The sequence below is a fragment of the Hypanus sabinus genome, chromosome 5, assembly GCF_030144855.1.
Source record: "Hypanus sabinus isolate sHypSab1 chromosome 5, sHypSab1.hap1, whole genome shotgun sequence".
In the NCBI taxonomy this organism is placed as follows: Eukaryota; Metazoa; Chordata; class Chondrichthyes; order Myliobatiformes; family Dasyatidae; genus Hypanus; species Hypanus sabinus.
Genome location: NC_082710.1, coordinates 37479952 through 37502144, shown reverse-complemented (window position 1 = coordinate 37502144; position 22193 = coordinate 37479952). Strand labels below are relative to the sequence as shown.

Here is a 22193-nt window from a genome sequence, read left to right as displayed (position 1 = left end):
TCCAGCATTTTTTGTGTGTTTATTGAGAAACTTCGCAGAATTGAAACTAAAATATAAAAAAAACACACTAAATAAAATCTTTTAAACTAAAAATTGTTTTCAGAAACTCAAAACACCAATGGCAAATTCCACATAGTAACGTTTGGATATTAAACACACAACGCATATTTTCCTCGTGTGCAACACACCAGTGAGAGAAGGTAAGGGCCGGAGGTCCCCGTACCAGGGCCGTGGTGGTTGCAGTCTGGAGAGTGAGCAAGCGACCTAGCAAGGAGTGCGACAGAGTGTGCGCCCACCCTCCTTGTAGGTAGGTAGGACCTATGGGCCAACAAAAGTTTGCCTCGAGGGATGACTTTCAGTAGATCACAGTGAGGTAGCTGCTCTGCTACTTACGAAACCCTGAGCCCGAATTAGGTCGTCTGTGAATATTTTAACACCGGGTTCCCCATGAACATTCAGTATGGTAAACAGGTTTAGAGGCAGCACCCATCTGTCCGTGCTCCAGGCCAGTAGCAACAGCACTTCTCGCCAGCCGTACAAGGTGGCTGGTTACTGGGGGCCAACCAGTGATCCCTGGTGCTAGGGTATCACTGCATTTAGGCGACTGATAACCTTGTGTGGGTAATGACTTCGCATGCTTAATGACCTCGCGTATGACCACTGCGTTCAACAGTGGGCATGACAGGGAACAAGGAAAGGTGCAGCTGACTCATATCGTCTCATATTGCTAAATCAGATTGTTACCTCACGGCCTGGTAGCACATGCTTTGCGGCCCGGTACCGGTCCGTGGCCTGGTGGTTGGGGAACACTGAACTAAGTGGTGGGGTTCTTATGGAACAGCACCTTTCACAGTAGGACTTTGAGGCTTAGCAATGAAGATCAGTTTAGGCACAACATTTAGGGCTTGTGCATTTCTGCACTAAAGGGCAAAAATCCCACATCTGTTGGCACGTCTGGGCAGATGTTGGTAACAGTTTTCACTTTTTTCCTTATCAGCACAAAATTCTAACCCAATAAACCTGATGCTGAACTCACCAGAAAATTATGGAAGTACTCTGGTCAGGCAACATTTGTGGAGAAGACCTCTAGACCACGTCTGTATGTTTTTATACAGTGAGTTGCTGCTGCATGATTGGCTGATAAGATATTTGCATTAATGAGAAGTACAGGCGTACCTAATAAAATGGCCACTGTGTATTTGCAAAAATTGGATTTTTGAACAGCCCACAAACACTACATTGTTATTTCAATGTTGTACTACTTATTTATACCTTACAGTAATTTTTATATCTTGCAATGTACTTATGCCATGAAACAACAGATTTCCTAAACTAAATCAGTGATAATAAACCCGATTCTGATGAGAGAACGCATACCATTCCTCAGAAGGACTAGAAGTGGAAAGAGTGAGCAATTTCATGTTCCTGGGTGTCAATATCTCTTAGAATTTAACATGGATGAAACATAATGATGCAGCTACAAAGAAGCTATGACAGCAGCTATATTTCACTAGCTATTTAAAGAGGTTTAGTATGCCACCAAAGGCACTTTCATTATTTCTACAGATAACCATGGAGAGCATTCTAATTGGATACATCATCATCTGGTAAGGGGGTAGGGATGCTACTGCATAGGATCAAAATAAGCTGCGGAGAGTTGTCATCTTCGTTAGCTCTATCACGGGCACTAGCCTCCGCAGTATCCAAGACACCTTCAAGGAGCGATACCTCAAAAAGTCAGCTTCCATCAATAAGGACCCTCATCATCCAAGTCATGAAGGAGGAGGTATAGAAGCCTGAAGCCACACCTTCAACAACAACTTCTTCCCCTCTGCTATTTGTTTTCCAAGTGGACATGGAGCTCATGAACACTACTTCTTTAATTTCTATTTTAGCACTACTTATTTAAATAAATTAAAATATATATATATTGAAGTAAATAAATTAAATATATACTTTTAATAAATTATATATTTACTGCAATTCATTTGTATATTATATATTACATTGTACTGCTGCTACAAAGACAACAAATTTTATTACATATTACGAGGAGTGATTGATAAGTTCGTGGCCTAAGGTAGAAAGAGTCAATTTTAGAAAACCTAACACATTTATTTTTCAACATAGTCCCTTCCTACACTTACAGAAAGTTTGAAGTTAATAACTCATCGGGGTGATTGATAAGTTCATGGTTTAAGGTAGAAGGAGATGCGTTACCTTCAAACTTTCTGCATAATCACTCAAAGAGTTGACCTGCATGTACATGTAACGAGAGCTGTATAAATCACCTCCTTCTACCCTAGGTCACAAACTTGATGCATGATATCAATCACACATTTGTGGACACATTCTGAAGGTCCAAGATCCGTATGCTCCATGACCGCTGGATTAAGTGTGTAAATGTAGGAAGGGACTATGTTGAAAAATAAATGTGCTAGGTTTTCTAAAATTGACTCCTACCTTAGGGCATGAACTTATCAGTCACCCCTTGTAAGCCTGATCCTGATTTCCAGAAGCAATCTTTCAGTTTGACCACAAAAATTCAATTAAAGTTTTACTTTAAAATTGAATGTTTTTTAAAATTTGCATTCTTTCCCAAAACAATTATTATTCTCAAATATTGAAAGAAAGCAATAGATTGAAGTGATACATAATCTTTGCCATTCATTCCTACTTCAATCATGCTTCACCAGTGAGTTAATGTGAGAGGTGAAGAACAATGCAAATCATTGTTTAAATCACTATAAACAAAATATTTTGTGATAATCCTTCAAGAATATTAAAAACAAGGTTTACCAGATATGAATTCACTAAATGTATTAACTCTTACCAGAACTATCATTGAAATGCATTGATTATATGTAAAATGCTTTATAGGTCAATTCAGTATTGTGTTTGTAACAAAAGTATTCCTGAATAGCAAAATCTGTGAACATCAACAAAATAGATGAGCACTTAAAATATAATATTTCCAATTATTAAAATGGAAGAATTTCCTAAGTCATTGTAACACCATGGCATTTAAAATTTACCTGTACAGGAACGATGCAAAGAACCATAGATTAGCATCTATGTTAATGCAACTCTCTTGTGCAGCACTACCTCAACTACCCCATCCTTATGGTACTCTCAACCCAATTTATACTCTCATACTTTAACAGTAGGTTGATTTTATAGTTTACTGATCATAATTATAATTCACTGATGACAATTAAAAAACAATTACATCTACTGTATTATCTTGAGGATGTTATCTCTTAATGCAACTTTATTTTATTCAAAATATTATCAATAAACTGAATTACCCATTATCAATAATTATAGCATTAGCACCTTGATGAAGATGTTTCATAAACAAGCTTACAAAACTAACTCCCTATTCCCTTATCTAATAACAGGCCTGATGATATAAACAAAAACTTAAAATTACATTTGCATGTCACTGTAGATAGAGTTTGGAAGACACTCTGTAATGTAGTATGCATTTCAGTGGTAACTTTTTAACGACAAAAAACTTTAAAACTTAGTTGATAAACACAACTATATTAACTAAAAGTAAGTTGATTGTGGCATAACTGAACTTTAAAAAATTCAGATGTTTCTGATAATTATTGAATGCAATGAAAAAGTTTTGAAGTACTTTTTAACATTAGTGCCTACAAATAATATCTGTCAAAATATTTATTATAAATGATAGTAAATAATACATTATATTTCATCAAGTTTCCTTGAAACTAATAAATAGATAAGGTTTAGAGGGAGATAGGTCAAAGGTGGCAAATAGGACTTGCTTCAATGGTACCTTTATGGACAGGGGCAAAATCGGGCAAAATCGGCCAAAAGGGCCTCCTTCCATGCTGCGGCCCTAACCTAGCCCAGAACACAACTGGAAATGATCGCATGCATGAGCTGAAACAAGGCACACAGGTACAAGAACTAAAGACACCATTACTGACACACATGCCATTGGTAAGCTTTTCGTAAGATGTTGTTTTGTGAGCATGTGATCTCTATGGAATAGAGAATCACCATTATCAAAAATCTCTTTGATCAACTAATTACTCTAACATCCATTTTCCAACTGTGTGAACTGAATCAGTAAACTCATAATGGGAATCTATTTACAACAAAAAAAATTCTTCAATCAAATGGCATCATTATCATTCTAAACATTGTAAAAATACAGCCCAAAGTAATAAAAGAATGTCAACAATTGTTTGAAATAATATTTCAATATTCCAAACTGAAGAATCAATTCAACTACATTTATTCAATTCAAAACGATAATAAATGAATACCAATAAAGTATTGATAATCAGCTTAATACCCAGGAAGAACAAAAAGAGACAGAATTTTAAGAAAAAGGCCAAAACTCTTTTTTTGAATTTCATTGCTGAGGAACATTTAGTAATGTACTTTTAAAACTGTTCACAATTGTTAAAAATAACTGTTTTAATTTTCATTATGGAATTGCACTCTGGTACAGAACAGGAAGTAGTTTTTGTCTCCAGCCCTTTAATAGAGCAAACTCGATACAGCGATTCCACTATTCCACACAAGACTATATGACATAGGAGCAGAGCAGGCCATTTGGTCCATCAAGTCTGCTCCACCATTCAATCATAGCTGATATGTTATCCCTTTCAACCCCATTCTACTGGCTTTTTCCATAACCTTTGACACTATTACTAATCAAGAACCTATCAATCTCTGTTTTAAATATAACTAATGACTTGGCCTCCATAGTCATCTGTAGGAATAAATTCCAGATTCACTACCCTCTGGCTAATTCCCAGGTTCCATACCCTGAAATATCCTCATTCAAGTAAACCAAAGAGAAGCTGCAAGTGCTTAACATTCAAGCAAGTCTCAAAGTCCAATAAAAAGCATATTTTAAAATCCAGAAAAAAATCATACAATCAACATGTTTTCACTTCTATTACAATACCCAATCTCGCCCTGAACATTTCTTTAAAATCAAAAAGCAATTTTTATCATCTTTTTTCTCCCTTACGTTTAAATAATTTCTTCTAAATTCTATATTAAAACTGCATGTAGCATTCTATAAAGCAGAGTTTTACAAACTATAACTACCCATTATGTAAAATAATTTTCATCATATTTTTGCTAAACATCTAAAATCTGTGCTCTGTTCTTTTAGCCACAGAAAATCTGTTTACTTGCTCACGACCCTCTGACACATGCAACAAAAAAAAGCCATCAACTTTTTTCCCCCTAAAAAGTCTGAATTTTATAGACTTTCTAAATAACCAATCCCTTAATCCCAGAACTATACCACTAATCTGTATTGTACCTTCCACAAAATCTTAATTTCCTTCTTATGTGCAGTGTCTAAGAATTAACACAATACTCCAACAGGGACTGAATTAGGGTTTTCTTATGGATTTGACAACTTGGGTTTTGTATGTTTTAACTTACAATGGCATGTACCATATAGTTTATTAATAGCTATATTTAGTGCTTTAAAAAGGCATGCGCAGCAGGTACTCAGGACAGTGTGATTGAGAAACTGTTGCAGCAGGAAGAAGAGGAGCAAAGAGCTTGTGAGGTAATTGGCAGGGATAAATAAAAGGATGGGTAACTGAAGAGGAGTGGTGTGAATAGCTCAGGGTAGGAGTGGAGCTTTGAGGCTTTGGCTCGAGAGGCTGAGGACGAGCTTGTTCCAAGTGAGGTAAGGCCGGGTAAGTTCCTTTAATTAATTTAATTAACAGGAATAGGTAATGGAGGGAGCAGTTAGGGCAGTCGAGTGCTCTGTATGCAGGATGTGGGAAGTCAGGAACAGCACAATTGTCCCTGATGACTACACCTGTAAAAAGTGCATCCAGCTGCAGCTCCTGACAAACCGAGTTAGGGAACTGGAACTGGAGCTGAATGAACTTTGGATCATTCGTGAGGCAGAGACAGAAATAGACAAGAGTTTCAGGGAGATAGTCACCTAAAAGTCAGGAGGCAGGTAACTGGGTGACTGTCAGGAGAGGGAAAGGGAATAGACAGAAAGAGCAGAGCACCCCTGTGGCTGTTCCCATCAATAATAAGTATACCATTTTGGATATTGTTGGTGGGGACGACCTACCAGGGACAAGTTGTAGTGGTAGCATCTCTGGCACTGAGACTGGACCCTCAGCTCAGAAAGGAAGGAGGGAAAAGAGGAGAGCAGTAGTGATAGGGGATTCGATAGTTGGGGGGGCAGGTAAGAGGTTTTGTGGGAGAGATCGAGAATTCTGGATGGTCTGTTGCCTCCCTGGTGCCAGGGTCAGCAATATCTCGGATCGAGTTCTTGGTATTCTCAGGATGGAGGGTGAGCAGCCAGATGTCGTGGTCCATGTAGGGACCAATGACATGGATAGGAAGGAGGAGGAGGTCCTGCAAAAAGAGTTTAGGGAGTTAGGTGCAAAGTTAAAGGACAGGACCTCCAGGGATGCAATCTCAGGATTGCTCCCCGTGCCACGTGCTAGTGGGGCTAGAAATAGGAAGATAATGCAGCTAAATATGTGACTAAGGAGATGGTGCAGGAGGGAGGGCTTCATATTTCTGGACAATTGGGCTTTTTCCAGGAAAGGAGGGACCTGTCCCGACGGGACGGTTTGCACCTGAACTAGAAAGAGACTAACATCCTTGCGGGTAGGTTAGCTAGTGCTGATTCAGGGGACTTAGACTTACAGGGGGAGGAGAACCAGAGTGTTAGAGCAGATAGTGAGGTGGAGGAGGATAAAGGTCATGCAACGACTGCTTGTGTGGACAGAAATCAAAGGTTTGTATTTGATAGAAATGTTCCTGGGTGCCAAACTGAAGAGACTGGGGAAGAGGCGTCTGGCTCTCAAATAGAGAAAGATAGGAGATAGCATGTGAGGGATGGTAGGCAAGTGATAGAGAAGGGACACACTCTATTTTAATGCAAGGAGTGTGGTGAACAAAGCGGATGAGCTTAGAGCGTGGATCAGTACTTGGAGTTATGATGTGTTGGATGGTTCAGGGACAGGAATGGTTACTTCAAGCGCCAGGTTTTAGATGTTTCAGAAAGGACAGGGAGGGAGACAAAAGAGGTGGGGGAGTGGCACTGTTGATCAGAGATAGTGTCACGGCTGCAGAAAAGGTGGACGTCATGGAGGGATTGTCTACGGAATCTCTGTGGGTGGAGATTAGGAACAGGAAGGGGTCAATAACTTTACTGGGTGTTTTTTTTATATAGGCCGCCCAATAGTAACAGGGATATCAAGAGAAACAGATCCTGGAAAGGTGTAATAATAACAGAGTTGTCGTGATGGGAGATATTAATTTCCCAAATATAGATTGGCATCTCCCCAGAGCAAGGGGTTTAGATAGGGTGGAATTTGTTAGGTGTGTTCAGGAAGGTTTCTTGACACAATATATAGATAAACCTAAAGAGGAGAGGCTGTACTTGATATGGTTTTGGTAAGTGAACCTGGTCATGTGTCAGATCTCTCAGTGAAAGAGCATTTTGGAGATAGTGATCATAATTCTATCTCCTTTACCATAGCATTGGAGAGAGATAGGAACAGACAAGTTAGAAAAGCATTTAATTGGAGTAAGGGGAATCATGAGGCTATCAGACAGGAAATTGGAAGCTTAAATTGGAAACAGATGTTAGCAAGGAAAAATACGGAAGAAATGTGACAAATGTGCAGGGAATATTTGTGTAAAGTTCTGCATAGGTACGTTCCAATCAGACAGGGAAGTTATGGTAGGGTGCAGGAACCGTGGTGTACAAGGGCTGTAATAAATCTGGTCAAGGAGAAAAGAAAAGCTTACAAAAGGTTCAAAGTGCTGGGTAACGTTAGCGATCTACAAGATTATAAGGCTAACAGGAAGGATCTTAAGAAGGAAATTAGGAGAGCTAGAATGGGCCGTGAGAAGGCCTTGGCGGGCAGGTTTAAGGAAAACCCCAAGGCATTCTACAAGTATGTGTAGAATAGGAAGATAAGACATGAAAGAATAGTACCTATCAAATGTGACAGTGGGGAAGTGTGTATGGAACTGGAGGAAATAGCAGAGGTAACTCAATGAATACTTCAATATTCACTATGGAAAAGGCTTTTGGTGATAATAGTGATGACTTGCAGCAGATTGAAAAGCTTGAGCATGTAGATATTAAGAAAGAGGATGTGCTGGAGATTTTAGAATGCATCAAGTTGGATAAGTCACCGGGACTGGACAAGATGTACCCCAGGCTACTATGGGAGGCCATGGAGGAGATTGCTGAGCCTCTGGCGATGATCATTGCATCATCAATAGGGATAAGAAAGGTTCCAGAGGAATGGAGGGTTGCGAATGTTGTTCCTTTATTCAAGAAAGGGAGTAGAGATAGATCAGGAAATTATAGACCATTGAGTCTTACCTCAGTGGTTGGTAAGTTGATGGAGAAGATCCAGATAGGCAGGATTTATGAACAGTTGAAGATGTATAATATGATTAGGAATAGTCAGCATGGCTTTGTCAAGGGCAGGTCGTGCCTTACGAGCCTGCTTGAATTTTTTGAGGATGTGACTAAACACATTGATGAAGGTAGAGCAGTAGATGTAGTGTATATGGATTTCAGCAAGGCATTTGATAAGGTACCCCATGCAAGGCTTATTGTGAAAGTAAAGAGGCATGGGATCCAAGGGGACATTGCTTTGTGGAACGAGAACTGGCTTGACCACAGATGGCAAAGAGTGGTTGTAGATGGGTCATATTCTGCATGGAGGTTGGTCACCAGTGGAGTGCCTCAGGGATCTGTTCTGGGACCCTTACTCTTCGTGAGTTTTATAAATGACCTGGTTGAGGAAGTGGAGGGATGCGTTAGTAAGTTTGCTGATGACACTAAGGTTGGAGGTACTGTGGATAGTGTGGAGGGCTGTCAGAGGTTACAGCGGACATTGATAGGATACAAAGCTGGGCTGAGAAATGGCAGATGGAGTTAAACCCAGATGAGTGTGAGGTGGTTCAGTTTGGTAGGTCAAATATGATGGCAGAATATAGTATTAATGGTAAGACTCTCGGCAGAGTGGAGGATCAGAGGGATCTTGAAGTCCGAGTCCATAGGACGCTCAAAGCAGCTGCGCAGTTTGACTCAGTGGTTAAGAAGGCGTATGGTGTAGTGGCCTTCATCAATCATGGAATTGAATTTAGGAGCCAAGTAGTAATGTTGCAGCTATATAGGACCCTCTTCAGACCCACTTGGAGTACTGTGTTCAGTTTGGGTCGCCTCACGACAGGAAGGATATGGAAGCCATAGAAAGGGTGCAGAAGAGATTTACAAGGATGTTGCTTGGATTGGGGAGCATGCCTTATGAAAACAAGTAGAGTGAACTCAGCCTTTTCTCCTTGGAGCAACAGAGGATGAGAGGTGACCTGATAGAGATGTATAAGATGTTGAGAGGCATTGATCGTGTGGATAGTCAGAAGCTTTTTCCCAGGGCTGAAATGGTTGCCACAAGAGGACACAGGTTTAAGGTGCTGGGGAGTAGGTACAGAGGAGATGTCAGGGGTAAGTTTTTTTACTCAGAGAGTGGTGAGTGCGTGGAATGGGCTGTCGGCAAAGGTGGTGGAGCGGATACGATAGGGTTTTTAAAGAGACTTTTGGATAGGTACATGGAGCTTAGAAAAATAGAAGGCTATAGGTAAGCCTAGTAATTTCTAGGGTACGGACATGTTCGGCACAACCTTGTGGGCCAAAGGGCCTGTATTGTGCTGTAGGTTTTCTATGTTTCTATATTAACCTGCCTTGTTGTCATCTGCAGCTCTGACATTCACCATCAAGGAAATGCTTCAAGAGACTGGCCATGGCACACATCAACTCCAGCTCCTAGGCAACCTTGATGCATTCACCAACAAATGAAACAGGTCCACAGCAAATGCCTCTTCCTAGCTCTGCAATCATTTCAGGGACATCTGGATAACAAAGTCACATATATCAGATTCCTTTTTAAATCACTACAGCTCAGCCTTCCATCTCATAATTCAAAGCAAACTCTTTTCACAGTTCACCTGCTTTGGCAATTGGACCTGTGATTTCCTGACCAACAAATTCCAATCTGCAAGGATAACGATAAGGCTAAAAAGCTGACACAGCCTGAGCTGCAGGGCCTGTACAGTGTTCTACTGTTTTAAGTTCTATAATATGTTCATTTAATTTTTAGTTTTTTTCTCTTTTTGGGTATATGGTACATCAAAAACTCTTGAAAGTACTAATGTGCTTTCTATTAACACAAAGTAAAATCCTGCAATTATTTAGTAGCATTTATATGGTAACATTTGTACAACCACCATGCTTATTAGTATTAAGATGCGTAACATATTAACTATTAATTACCATAATGAGAACTAACTTGCTTAAAATATCAGTGAAGAAATATAAGGGTTCCTTATTAGATTTCCTTCTTAAAAGCCTTTGGGCAATTCTTTCATTTTTTTTTAAAAGAAAGAATATAATGTTTTAATCGATGGACTGGGACATCATCTTTAGCTCTGCAGTGCTGTTAATGAGTCTCTTCTGATCATTTCACACAATATAAGGCTACTTCTACAATTCATGAGAAGGCTAAAGTAATTGAAATAAAATCAGGCAGCAAAAATTAGGAGAGCAGCTACCTCAATGCATAGATCTTTGGAAAAAGCACTTATCTCAGAATTATTATTTAAGATTGGCTTCCTTACCACTGCACACCTCATATAATCCTAGGTTAAAGATAGTCAAAATTTTAAAACATGCCATGTTTACATTGAATTAATGAATTTGTAATGAAGTGTACAATATTGGAGTAGGTAAGGTGTTACAGATTCATAACTTCATACAGCCTAAGTAGAAACTGTAAAACCATTTTTGCACATTTTGTTTTATTAAATGCAGTACTATTATGAATTAAAAAGCAACAAGATTAAAGTTAACAGGAAATATTGAAGCAGTATGATAAGTGACATGAATAGAGCTATAGAAATTGGACAAAGGTTTTATTACAGCACCTTCACAATTGTACAATTACCTGAAGTTCTTTTAAATACAAACTACAACACTTAATAAATTAAAAACAGCAATAGAAGACAGGAACATCAGCTAAATTAAACCTGCAAATGTGGAAGCAAACCAGTACTAAGAGAACAAAATAATGTCCTACACTAGGAATATTTTCTGCAATATTCTCTTCTCAGCCTTCTTTGATTTGTGTAACTTGCATGCATTTTAGTTGGAAATGTTCTAGAATACAGGCACGCTGTCCATCCCTATGAGTTTTCCAGAATGCATCTTTTCAACTAAAAATAAAACCATAAAAAATAAAAATACTAACAGGACTTCTAATGGTTATGGCTGTAGACAACTGGACTGTTATGAATACATGCATAGATGGTATACAGCAATTTGATCACATTAATCATCAGTATGGTCATTGTCAACCTATTCCATTCTTTGCACGCTTTTCCTTTCTGCAAGCATGGTAAAGAGGAAAAGAAGTAAAATAACTAGTTAGTTTTTCTGTAGTTTTTGTGTGCTTTTTTGGATAAATATATGAGGACAAAACATTTAGCCACCAATATATTAGTTATACAAAGCACAGATTTTATAAACATCAAATCGTCCTGAAACATACAAGAATGTTTTTCAGTGCATGTAAATAGAATTTAGAAATTCAATGTCATTTTATTTTCAGTATTAAAAATACTCTTGCACAGTAATTATAGGCCAAGTATTTAAAATTAGTTACCTGAAGGATCTGCATGCCATCTGCTTCTCTCAGCCTGTATGGACGAATTACTCCATCTTCATGAATAAATCGAGGTGGTCGGAGGCTCTCAACTTCTTCTGATGATTCTGTTGCACTATGATATTGAAAATACATACAAATTAAAAATCTGTAAAATAAATTCTCAGCTTGAACTAAAATGACCAGCAACATCTTTATGTTTAATTGATATTTAGAAGTCAATAGTGTTAAGTGTTTTCATGTAAAGTAAGTGCACTAACAAAATTAATTCCTAAAAATTGTTTTCCACCTAAGTAGAAAACATTGATCATGAATTTCACAGTTAACACTTACTAATTCATGCTAGTTCAATCTGGACATTAGATTCAGTCATGACCCTTAAAAAAAAAAATCGGTGCAATTTGCAGTTCCTAATGCTGCTACAAATGACTGTCTACAAAGTTCCATTTGGTATCTTTGCAGTACTACACACCTGCCAATCCATTCCTGAAGTAATTATGTCGGTGCTCTAGCTTTTAAAAGACACTCTATAGTAGACCAAACCAGAAAATGCTGAAAAAGAAAATCAGCAGACCAGGCTGCATCTAAGGAGAGCAAGTTAATTTTTCAAGTCAATGATCTTTCACTAGTGTTTTGATACGGCAACAATGAATATAGCATTGAGATGGGTTTTTTTAATAAACAAATTAAACGTTTATTTAAACTCAGCTCAACAACAAATGAAAAGTAAACAAACGACTAACTTAACTGGAAGTTAACTACTATACGGCAACTTGAACAGTTCTTAAAGCGATAAATGCAAAAGTCCTAATGATTTGCACAGTCAACTAGGGGAGACTTTCCTGAAGTACTGAATTCCTTGACGACATGACGTTACTGCTGATCCCAGCCGAAATATGCCTTGCCTGAAGGATTTATGACAAAGGAAATAAAAACGGCTTAAAGAACTGACCTTCTCCTTAGCGAATAACGCTGTGCCCAATCCTTTCTGCTCTTATAGTAGGGATTATCTCAGATGCAGGTTACTATCTCTCTAAACGAGGATTCAATAAGGTCGACCCTGTATTACTGCCAACACCACCATCTTAACTCGATCCTTCGGGTTCCCGCACTTCAATAAATTCTTCACTCTCTGACTGGAGTAAACTGGCAGCATTGTGGTGAAACTGCCAGCAATAACCTTTGAGAATGACCTACTTTCTATAAAGATAGAAAGTAAAACTGCACTTTAAAACAAAACTGTGTCATGAGACGAATATGTAGCATAATGGAGTCACTGACGAATTAAACAATGAACCGACCTGTGTCATAGCAAGGCTTTCCTGTTTTATACCTGTTGAAACAGGCCATCACATGACCTCTCACTGGTGGGAAAATTACATCACATAACCTCTCACTGGTGGGAAAATTACATCATATGACCTCACACTGGTGGGAAATTACATCACCCCACCATCACAAGACCATTACATCATGCTCTTAAGACAGTCACAAGATACCCATGGGGTATGTAACACTGGATGTAGTAAGAAATCAAACATTTTCAAGTTACAGATGAGCAAGAGCGAAATGAGTTTGGAAGGTCTGATAAAAGGACACTGAATGAGATACATGGTGATGCTGAAGGGAGGTTGACAAAGGTTTATTAATTGCAGCTGATTTGGCTGAAGACATAAATTGACAGATGAACAAGGGTAAGATATGAAGGAAACCAAAGTGATAATCAAGAGATACCGAACACTATAGCTGCTGGAATTATGAAGAGAAAGCATCTGCCACCTTCAAAGAATGCTCTCCTCATCAGGGAGGAACAAAGAGAAGGGGAGTTAACCTGCTGCATTGAAATGGGTCTGCAGCTGAATATTCTATCAAAAGTAGGTATACAGACCATTTGTACTTTCCCACTGGCACTGTAGATCATAAAACTGCCATCTGTTTTCAAGATTTTAGCAATTCTCCCATGCATACTTCCCACAACCAGTTATCCTAAACCATAGTTCTTACTCTCTAATATACTGAAACTTCAGCCTCCAGCCAGCCCTTCAAGCACTAGAGTTGCTCATAATGTTCTAATATATACAGTTGCAGCTTATTCATTTTCCATTTTACTTGGCTGCATCTCCACTGCTGGACACCACTTAGTAGTTGCAGGCTAAGCAAACCAAATTGGAAGAACCTCATAAGAGAAAACATTTTTTTAAATATATAAGGTACTATCAATGTTTGTGACAAATGTTTCTATTTTCAATATTTGTTACTGGTCATTAAAAACATTGGTTAAAAGCATTCGAGTTCCCAAACAATAGAATGAACATGTACTGCAAATGACTTCATCAGTTTCATTTTTTAGTAGTCATTTATTTTCCGACTGCACTTTAAGGTAGATAAACTAGAAATGTAATCCTTTGTTCCAAAATGACTAAATTCCAAATGACTTTGGAATTTTTCCTAAGAGAGGTCATCTGTCAGTCATGTGAAAAATGATCAGGATCAGTTCTCAAATTGTGTGGTTTTGAGAAGGTATTAAATTGTCTCCTGCATGCATTCTTTCATGGCTGATTTCTTTGTAGCTCTGCAAACTCACCAAAAAAAAAAGCCACAAGTAAAGGGACTTGCAGATGACTCAGTGCCAAATTTGATCTTACATACAAGAGCAACTATCAACAAAACACACTTAGTGTTTAAAAAATTTAAAGGAATGATAGGAATAATTAAGGAGCGGAAAAATTAACAACAAATACATTTTAGAAATACACATACAGAAATGAAGTCAGTAACTCTGAGATCTTTAACAGTAAATTGAAGATGCAAATTTAATTAATAAGCCAGATTTAAAAAAAATTTAGAGACACAGCATGGAGACAGGCCCTTCTAGCCCAATGAGCCAGCGCCACCCAATTATACCCATTTGACCAATTAACCTACTAACTATCAAATCTTTGGAACAAGGGAAGAAACCTACAAGGTTAGGAGGAGAATGTACAAACTTCTTACAGACAGTGTTCGAACTTAACCAGATAGCTGGCACTAGTGCAATGTAATAGCGCTATGCCACCTTGTTGCCCCAAATTATTTAAATATATCATATTCAGTATCTGGATGGTTTTGGAGTTAGTTAATTGTCAACAGTTGCAGTTGACACAATCAAAAAGAAAACTGAACTTAATTGGTTTACAATCCCACACTCAGCATTCACTCTGCAAACTAAACAGGGCAAACAGTAGCCAAGCACATTTCTGAAACATGCTAAGGCTTCACTGACAGCATTTGCTAAACAAACTTTGCTACCATGAAGGACAGGTGAAACAAATAATTTCAAATGTCAACCTTTTCATTTTACTGTTACCATTATAATACATGCCTGACTTGGAAACACTGCATTTCCTCATCAGGATTGGGTCTAAATACTAAAACTTCCTATCCAACTGCAGTAAGGAACTATTATCGAGGACCATGACAAGGACTGCAGTAGTTTAAGATGCCTACTCAACACCTAACTCTGATGAGCATTTGAACATGAAGAACTATCTTAAGAAATCAGTTAAGGAACATTGTCACTGCCTGGTGAAGCTTTGCATGTTCTATTGTTGAAAGTAAGTAACAGTAATGGCAGAAACATTCACCAAACTTCAATAAAGAATTTGTATGGAATATACAAATATATTTGGGGAAAAGTAGTTTTCATTAGAACACAAAAGATAACTAGAAATGAAAAGAATTTTAAAAGAATAAGCAATGAATAAACACTTTGAGGCTGAATTAGTAAAAGGGGGAGAAAGAATGATGTACAACTATCAGACCCAGGCGAGGAATAAAAAAAAAGAAATGGTTTCACTCACTCATTACAAATGCCAAAAAAAATCATTGCAGTCAGATTCACAACTCAACTCACAAAGAATGATGCCATAAGATTAATAAAAATATAAAGGTTCATTTGGAAATTTCCTCTCATATTATCACATTCCAGTTGATTCAATCTGCTTCTTATTATCCATTCAGTTTAATTGAGATGTCCACAACCTTAGTACTGCAGAGGTACAACTGTTCCCTGCTATGGTCTGAATGGATATTGAGTCATTCACTTTTAAACTATTTCATGTGTGTGATGAAAACTGCCCAGCGGATTATCAGCACCCAATTGCCCACCATTGAGAACGTCTACCATAAATGCTGCCTGGGCAGGGCGAAAAGCATTATCAAGGATGCATCTCACCCTAACCATGGACTTTTTACACTCCTCCCACCAGGTAGGCGCTACAGGAGGCTGCACTCCTGCACCAGCAGGCACAGGAAGATTCTTCTCTGAGGCTGTGACCCTGCTGAAACTCACATCACAGCGCTAAGCAGTATTACACCCATACTGTACTGTTTCAGTACTTTTATATTTGTGTGCTGTAGCACTTACTTTTTATTCGCAGTTATTTTGTAAATAACACTATTTGCATTTCTGGTTAGGTGCTAACTTCATTTCATTGGCTTTGTATCTGTACTCGGCACAATGACAACAAAGTTGAATCAATCTAATCTAATTTCAGTAAATGAACTATAAACTACTTCAGTGGGGGAAAGCCATATGATAATTGCCCTGTTGTCTTTCAGGAATAAAGGTAAAGACAAAATCCAATTCCATCCTGTTTTCTCTTTGAGAAGTAAGAGAACATAAATATAACATATTTATTCTCAAACACAGAAAAAAATACAAAACTTTACTATAGTTTTGGAAATGTAGAAAATGCAACTGTCTAAAAGTCTTTTAAAGCAGAGCCATACACATAAGTTTAGGAAATACTTTACCTTTTTATCCCTTGAAAAGTGCTGCTGGCCAAGTCTATAATGCCTCCAGCCGGTCTTGCCACTGCTCCAACCAGGCCTTTGCCAATTCCCTTAAAAAAACCAGTTGCACCTTCCTTCTGTGCACCTACAAAATTAAATTTACAATTTCATTTTACTATGAATACCAATACTTTAAGTTGAAGTTAACACAGAATTTTGCTTTTTACCTTTGATTGGCTTTGTCACTATTCCAGTGATTCCACTGACAAAACCCTAATAAGATATATGAAAAAAATTGCTCAGTCCATTTTGAACATACTTCCCATTGTGAATATTACAGCGTTATACTAAAGCACAGATGAAAACCACCAATTTGAACTACTGTATGTAAAGTAACTAACAGTCAAAAGAAACAGAACTGTAAGTATCTATGTGGTCCAATTAACTGCTCACATTGCTAGTGTTATTTGGGAAATGGGTTGTACAGTAGCACAGCAGTTAGTACAATCGCTTTACAGCACCAGCGATCACTGATCAGGATTTTATTCCTGTTACTGTCTATAAGGAGTTTGTATGCTTTCCCCATGACTTTGTGCGCTTCCTTCAGGTGCTCCAGTTTCCTTTCACATTCTAAGACATGTGATTAGGGTTAGTGAGTAATGGGCATGCTATGCCGGTACTGGAAGTGTGGCAACAATTGCAAGCTGCCCCCAGCATAATCTTTGGACTATGCTGGTCAAAAAAAACGACACATTTCACTGTTTGAGTCGATGTTCTGATGTGACATCTTACAAATAATACTAGTCTTAAAACAAAGAAAATCCTTATCTTTAGAGTATGGAAGAATTAAGAATTCAGAAGTATGGAATAATATTAATTCAATGAATATACTTTAAATGAAACCACTGAACATTTGCAGAACATTTTCAAACTTTTGGTTTGTAAAACACCTGACAATGATAAAATAAATGAAGAAACTTGCTCTCCTGTACAGACATCTATTTAAGCCATCTTATTCTTCTATCCAATGTGACTGACTCCTACCTTCCCTGTTAAACTGGTCTAACAACCTATTTAATTATACAAAATTTCTCAAAAAAGAATAAGACTAAACATAGACATACTGCATCTTGGTATGAGTCACAGTGTCACCAGGTAAGCACACCCTTCCTAATCTGACTAACTGGTTGTTTAATATTAATTGTTGTCAACTAGTTAAACACATACTGTACATAGAATCATGCCTCTTAAACAACATCACATCAGGACAAAACTAGCACCTGAGCTACACTGTAGATGAAATCAAATTATGGGTTTCAAGAATTTGCATTTACAGAGTTTGAAAGGAGGCAAAGCAAACTAGAAATCAGATAGTCAATAACTGGTTCATTTTTTTTTACCGTCTGTAGGACTGGATCAAACAACTAATCATCAAATGATTAAAATTAAGTTACAACTGAGGCGACTGGTAAAATAAGGATTGGGACAACTAACTTATCAAAAGGTGAGGAGCCATCTTCAAATAACATTAAGTTAGGTGAGAGCTAGCTATATCACAGAAATAACCATGATACTTAGAGATAATTTATGAGGATATTATCAGAGAATCATATGAACAAGTAGAGAACTGCTGGACAGGGATAGCTTGTTATCAAATTATGAACCCATTTATTTTGGTGGAGAAATTGACAACTAAAGGCCATATATTTAAGTCAATTGGCAGAAGAATTAGAGGAAAGCAATATCCTGAGATTAGCAGGAATCTGGAATTTACTGTCTGGAAGAGTTGAGGAGAACAAACTATTGTATTTCAAACAAATTTATTAAGTTCTTCATTTGGTGGTATAGATACAGTATAGATGGGAGAAGAAAACTGGAAAGGAATACCAACATTAAATGAGTGAATAAAACATATGAAGTTGTATAGGGGGGCATAAGAGACAACTTCCCTACATTTATAATGAAAAGAAACTAAAGCTGATGAAAGAGTACAGATATTTAAGGAACCAAACAATGAAAACCTACTTATGGATCAGAACAATAATTAAACTAATGGACTATTTATTACCTTTTGTTTCAAGAGTGCTGAAATAAAAACAAAACTTCATTTAGAGTAATCTTAAAATCTGCACATTGCAGTTGTAGGGGGCTTATTATGGCATTATAGTCACTGTAGGATTAATGCACGAGAATAATAATCATTAAAATATGAGAACAGGGTACATTGATAAGGTTTGTACTTTCTGTGGAGAAGTTATATAATCAAGCGGGTAGGAAATATAACTGAATGTATGAAGTGATTAATGATTTTAATGGGTAGAGAGAGAGAGAGGGAGAAAGAGAGAGAAACAATTGACTCGAAAGGCAAGTATGGAACAAGAATAGAGTCAACCCTAAAATCATAGCTTACTGATTGAGGAATGATAACAGAAGTAATTATTTACAAAACCCTAGCAACAAATCTACAAATTTACACCCCAAAATAAGGAAATTGACAGGTTTTATGTAACATATTATATTTAAAGTTACCAAGAAAATAATGGAGTAAAGATATAGATCAATCCTGATCTAACTGAAAGGCTTTAATATACTTGGGAGTGAATTATCTATTTTACATACGTGGATAGGTATAATTTGTTTCCTTGTACACATTCCCCATTTTTCAGAAGAATACATCTAAACCAAAAAATGAAATTACAAGTGCAGATTGTACAAACTAGTCTGTATTCCCTAGAATAGGAAATATTTAGCAATACCTTGATTACAATTTGAAATATTTGAAGGAGCTAACAGGTAAATTAGGACAAACTATCCCTGCTGGTTTGGGGGTAAGGAATTGGAACATGATATAAGTCAAGGCCGGGCATTATACTTAAAGACCAATACACTGAAAGTGCAGAAGAGGTTTAAAAGAATTGTCTTATATCTGAAAATGAAGTACTAAAGGACATGGGGCAAGGAAAAGTTTTACTTTATGGACTTGTAGAATTGAGTTTGAGAGAATAAACAGCCTTTTGCCCAGGTTAGGTATTCACTGTTAGAAAAATTATTTCAGCAAATGTTACCGATACTAAGCCTTTTCCTCCACGTGTAATTCCTTCTTTAATTCCACTTGGCTGCTTATTCATGGCCTCCCTACGTCTCTGCTGGTATTCTTCATCCATCGTTATAGCAGCTACACCTTTTGCCATTGCGCCAGTTATCCTAGATGCAGCACCTGCAATACCACCTGCAGGGAGAATTTAAAATTAGTATAAGAAAACTTCTTCAATATTTTTGAAATTTCTCTCTTTAGGCAAATCTTCCATTAAACCAAAATGTAAGAAATCAAATGTTTCCAAATTGAGGTTCAAAGGTTCTAAATCTCAAGAGCCAAAAATGGATCTCCAACTTAACAAATAAAAGATTTTTTTAAAGCAATTGCTTTTGATAAAGTGGTGGGACGTTTGTTTTAATCCTATTCACGTGGACAGTGGATGTTGTTGGAATATTGGTATTTAATATCCTTTTTTTGCAAGGAAGTTGGTTGCATTCAATGCCTTTGGCAGTGGAGAAGCAAAATGCAAATTGGGTAAATGCTTTGTGAAGCAGGTATGTCCAGTCTGAAGGAATGATCCCAAGCTTACTGTTGCTTGCCACTTTAATATTCCACTTCCACTCTGATCTTTTTGCTTGTGGCCTCCTGCACTGTTAACAACAAGGCCAATGCAAGCTTGTGGAACAACACCTTATCTAAGCAATTCCAGTATCAATATCAAACTTAGCATTTTTCACAGGCTGACTCTTTCTGTCAAGTGTTTTTCAAATGTCGCATTTTCTGCCTGTCATTATTTTGGTTGTTTTCCCAATTCTAGTTGTATAGTTTAGACTACTGAGCAGGCCTCAGTCATGCTATTATAGTATATTACAAAGACAAATAAGTTTAATAAGTTTATAACTGTTCCCATTAACCAATTTAGGTTCACCACATCAGGGATATTACCTTTGTTTACCTGATTGCTCTCCTATAGAACCACAGAACATTACAGCACAGAAACAGGCCTTTTGGCCCTTCTTGGCTGTGCTAAACCATTTTTCTGTCTAGTCCCACTGACCTGCACCTGGACCATATCCCTCCATACACCTCTCATCCGTGCACCTGTCCAAATTTTTCTTAAATGTTAAAAGTGAGCCCGCATTTACCACTTCATCTGGCAATTCATTCCACACTCCCACCACTCTCTGTGTGAAGAAGCCCCCACCCAATGTTCCCTTTAAACTTTTCCCCCTTCACCTTTAACCCATGTCCTCTTTTTTTTTCTCCCCTAGCCTCAGTGGAAAAAGCCTGCTTGTACTCACTCTATCTATACCCATCATAATTTTATATATGGTCATTACTGGCAGAAACTAACATGTTTTTCTTTATGCAATCCTGAACAATGGTCCCAGCTGTTTCATTTCCCTTACATGCTACTTCACTAATTTAACAACTATGCTCCAATAACATTAATAGTGCAATGGTACCTTGTGGCTTCTGAACTCAGCTGCAACTAATGAAGACCAACACACCATATGCCTTCTTAACAGAGTTCTGGGTGCCACTGTTCCTGAGGAGACTTTGGATTGCACAGTGGGAGAGGGATTTCAAAAGAAGTGAGCGGGGGTAGTGAGGACATTCTGCACAGCACAGTTCTTGAGGAGATGTTGGATTGTTTCTAAGTAGGCACTAAGTAAACGCCAATAAAGAGAAATTAGATTTAAGCAGAGAGGCCATTCTGGGAGCAGCCATTGTCTGAATGGGCTGGTGTTCAAGCTTTGGTCATAAGAGGCTTCAGTGAGGACTGGTGAAGGCGATAGGTAGAACTTTTTTTGTTTAAATCTTTCTTATTGCACAGCTAGAGCCATGGAGATGCCAAGCAGGATACTGGAATGCTCCTCTTGTATAATATGGGAAGACAGGGAGATCTCCAGTGTCCCTAATGACTACACCTGGACAAACAGGGAGGTAGTTACATCCAAGTTGCGTGACTCAGGCAACTGAGTGACCGTCAGGTGTGGGGAAGGGGATAGGTAGCCAGTGTAGAGAACCACTGTAGCTGTTTTCCCTCAACAACAGGAATATCACATTTGATACTGTTGGGGAAGGGAGTTGATCTAGAAGAAGAAAGTCACAGCAGTCATTTCTTCAGAAGGAAATGGGGATGAGACTAGGCGAGCTGTAACAATAAGGGATTCAAAGGTTAGAGGAACAAACAGGTGGTTCTGTGGACGAGAATGAGATTCTCAGATTGTATGTTGCCTCCCAGGTACCAGAATCAGGGGCATCTCGGATCAAGTCCATAGTCAAGAGTCAACTCTGTTGGTGTCAGACTTGAGTGACATAAAAATCACATCAAATAAGGGCACATCAAATAATGTTTACAATGTAAACATTTTTCAAAACCAGAAGGAAATCTTCAAAAGAGTCATTCTGAGGACTTGGACAATTTACATTCACATACCAACAGCACCACCAACTAAAGCCTTTACACCCAAGGCCATTCCTTCCACAAATTCTTCAGGTCCTTGAATTGCTCCCTATGGAAAAAAAAGGATGACTTAAAAAGTTCCAGCTTAAAGGCCTGAATTATGTTCTATGAGTTACAGTAAGACCCATGTCACAGTCAGAATTATACTGCACAGAAATAAAATCTTCACCCCAACTCATTCATAGTGACC

General features: G+C 37.9%; 1 protein-coding gene across 2 annotated transcripts in view; it reads right to left on the bottom strand.

Annotated features, from left to right (window-relative positions):
• vps13a (vacuolar protein sorting 13 homolog A) overlaps positions 1-22193 on the bottom strand; it is a 361176-nt gene that overhangs the window by 26654 nt on the left and 312329 nt on the right. The window contains exons 64-69 of one of the 2 annotated variants that reach the window (XM_059969760.1): positions 21977-22052; positions 19562-19725; positions 16724-16769; positions 16518-16641; positions 11724-11838; positions 4338-11274 (exon numbers count right to left, since the gene is read on the bottom strand). In XM_059969760.1, the coding sequence (XP_059825743.1) occupies positions 11245-11274; positions 11724-11838; positions 16518-16641; positions 16724-16769; positions 19562-19725; positions 21977-22052 (555 nt within the window). In that variant the 3' untranslated portion in view covers positions 4338-11244. Of the gene's footprint in view, positions 1-4337; positions 11275-11723; positions 11839-16517; positions 16642-16723; positions 16770-19561; positions 19726-21976; positions 22053-22193 lie in introns of those variants that run through there. The other variant, XM_059969759.1, reaches the window with a different exon arrangement.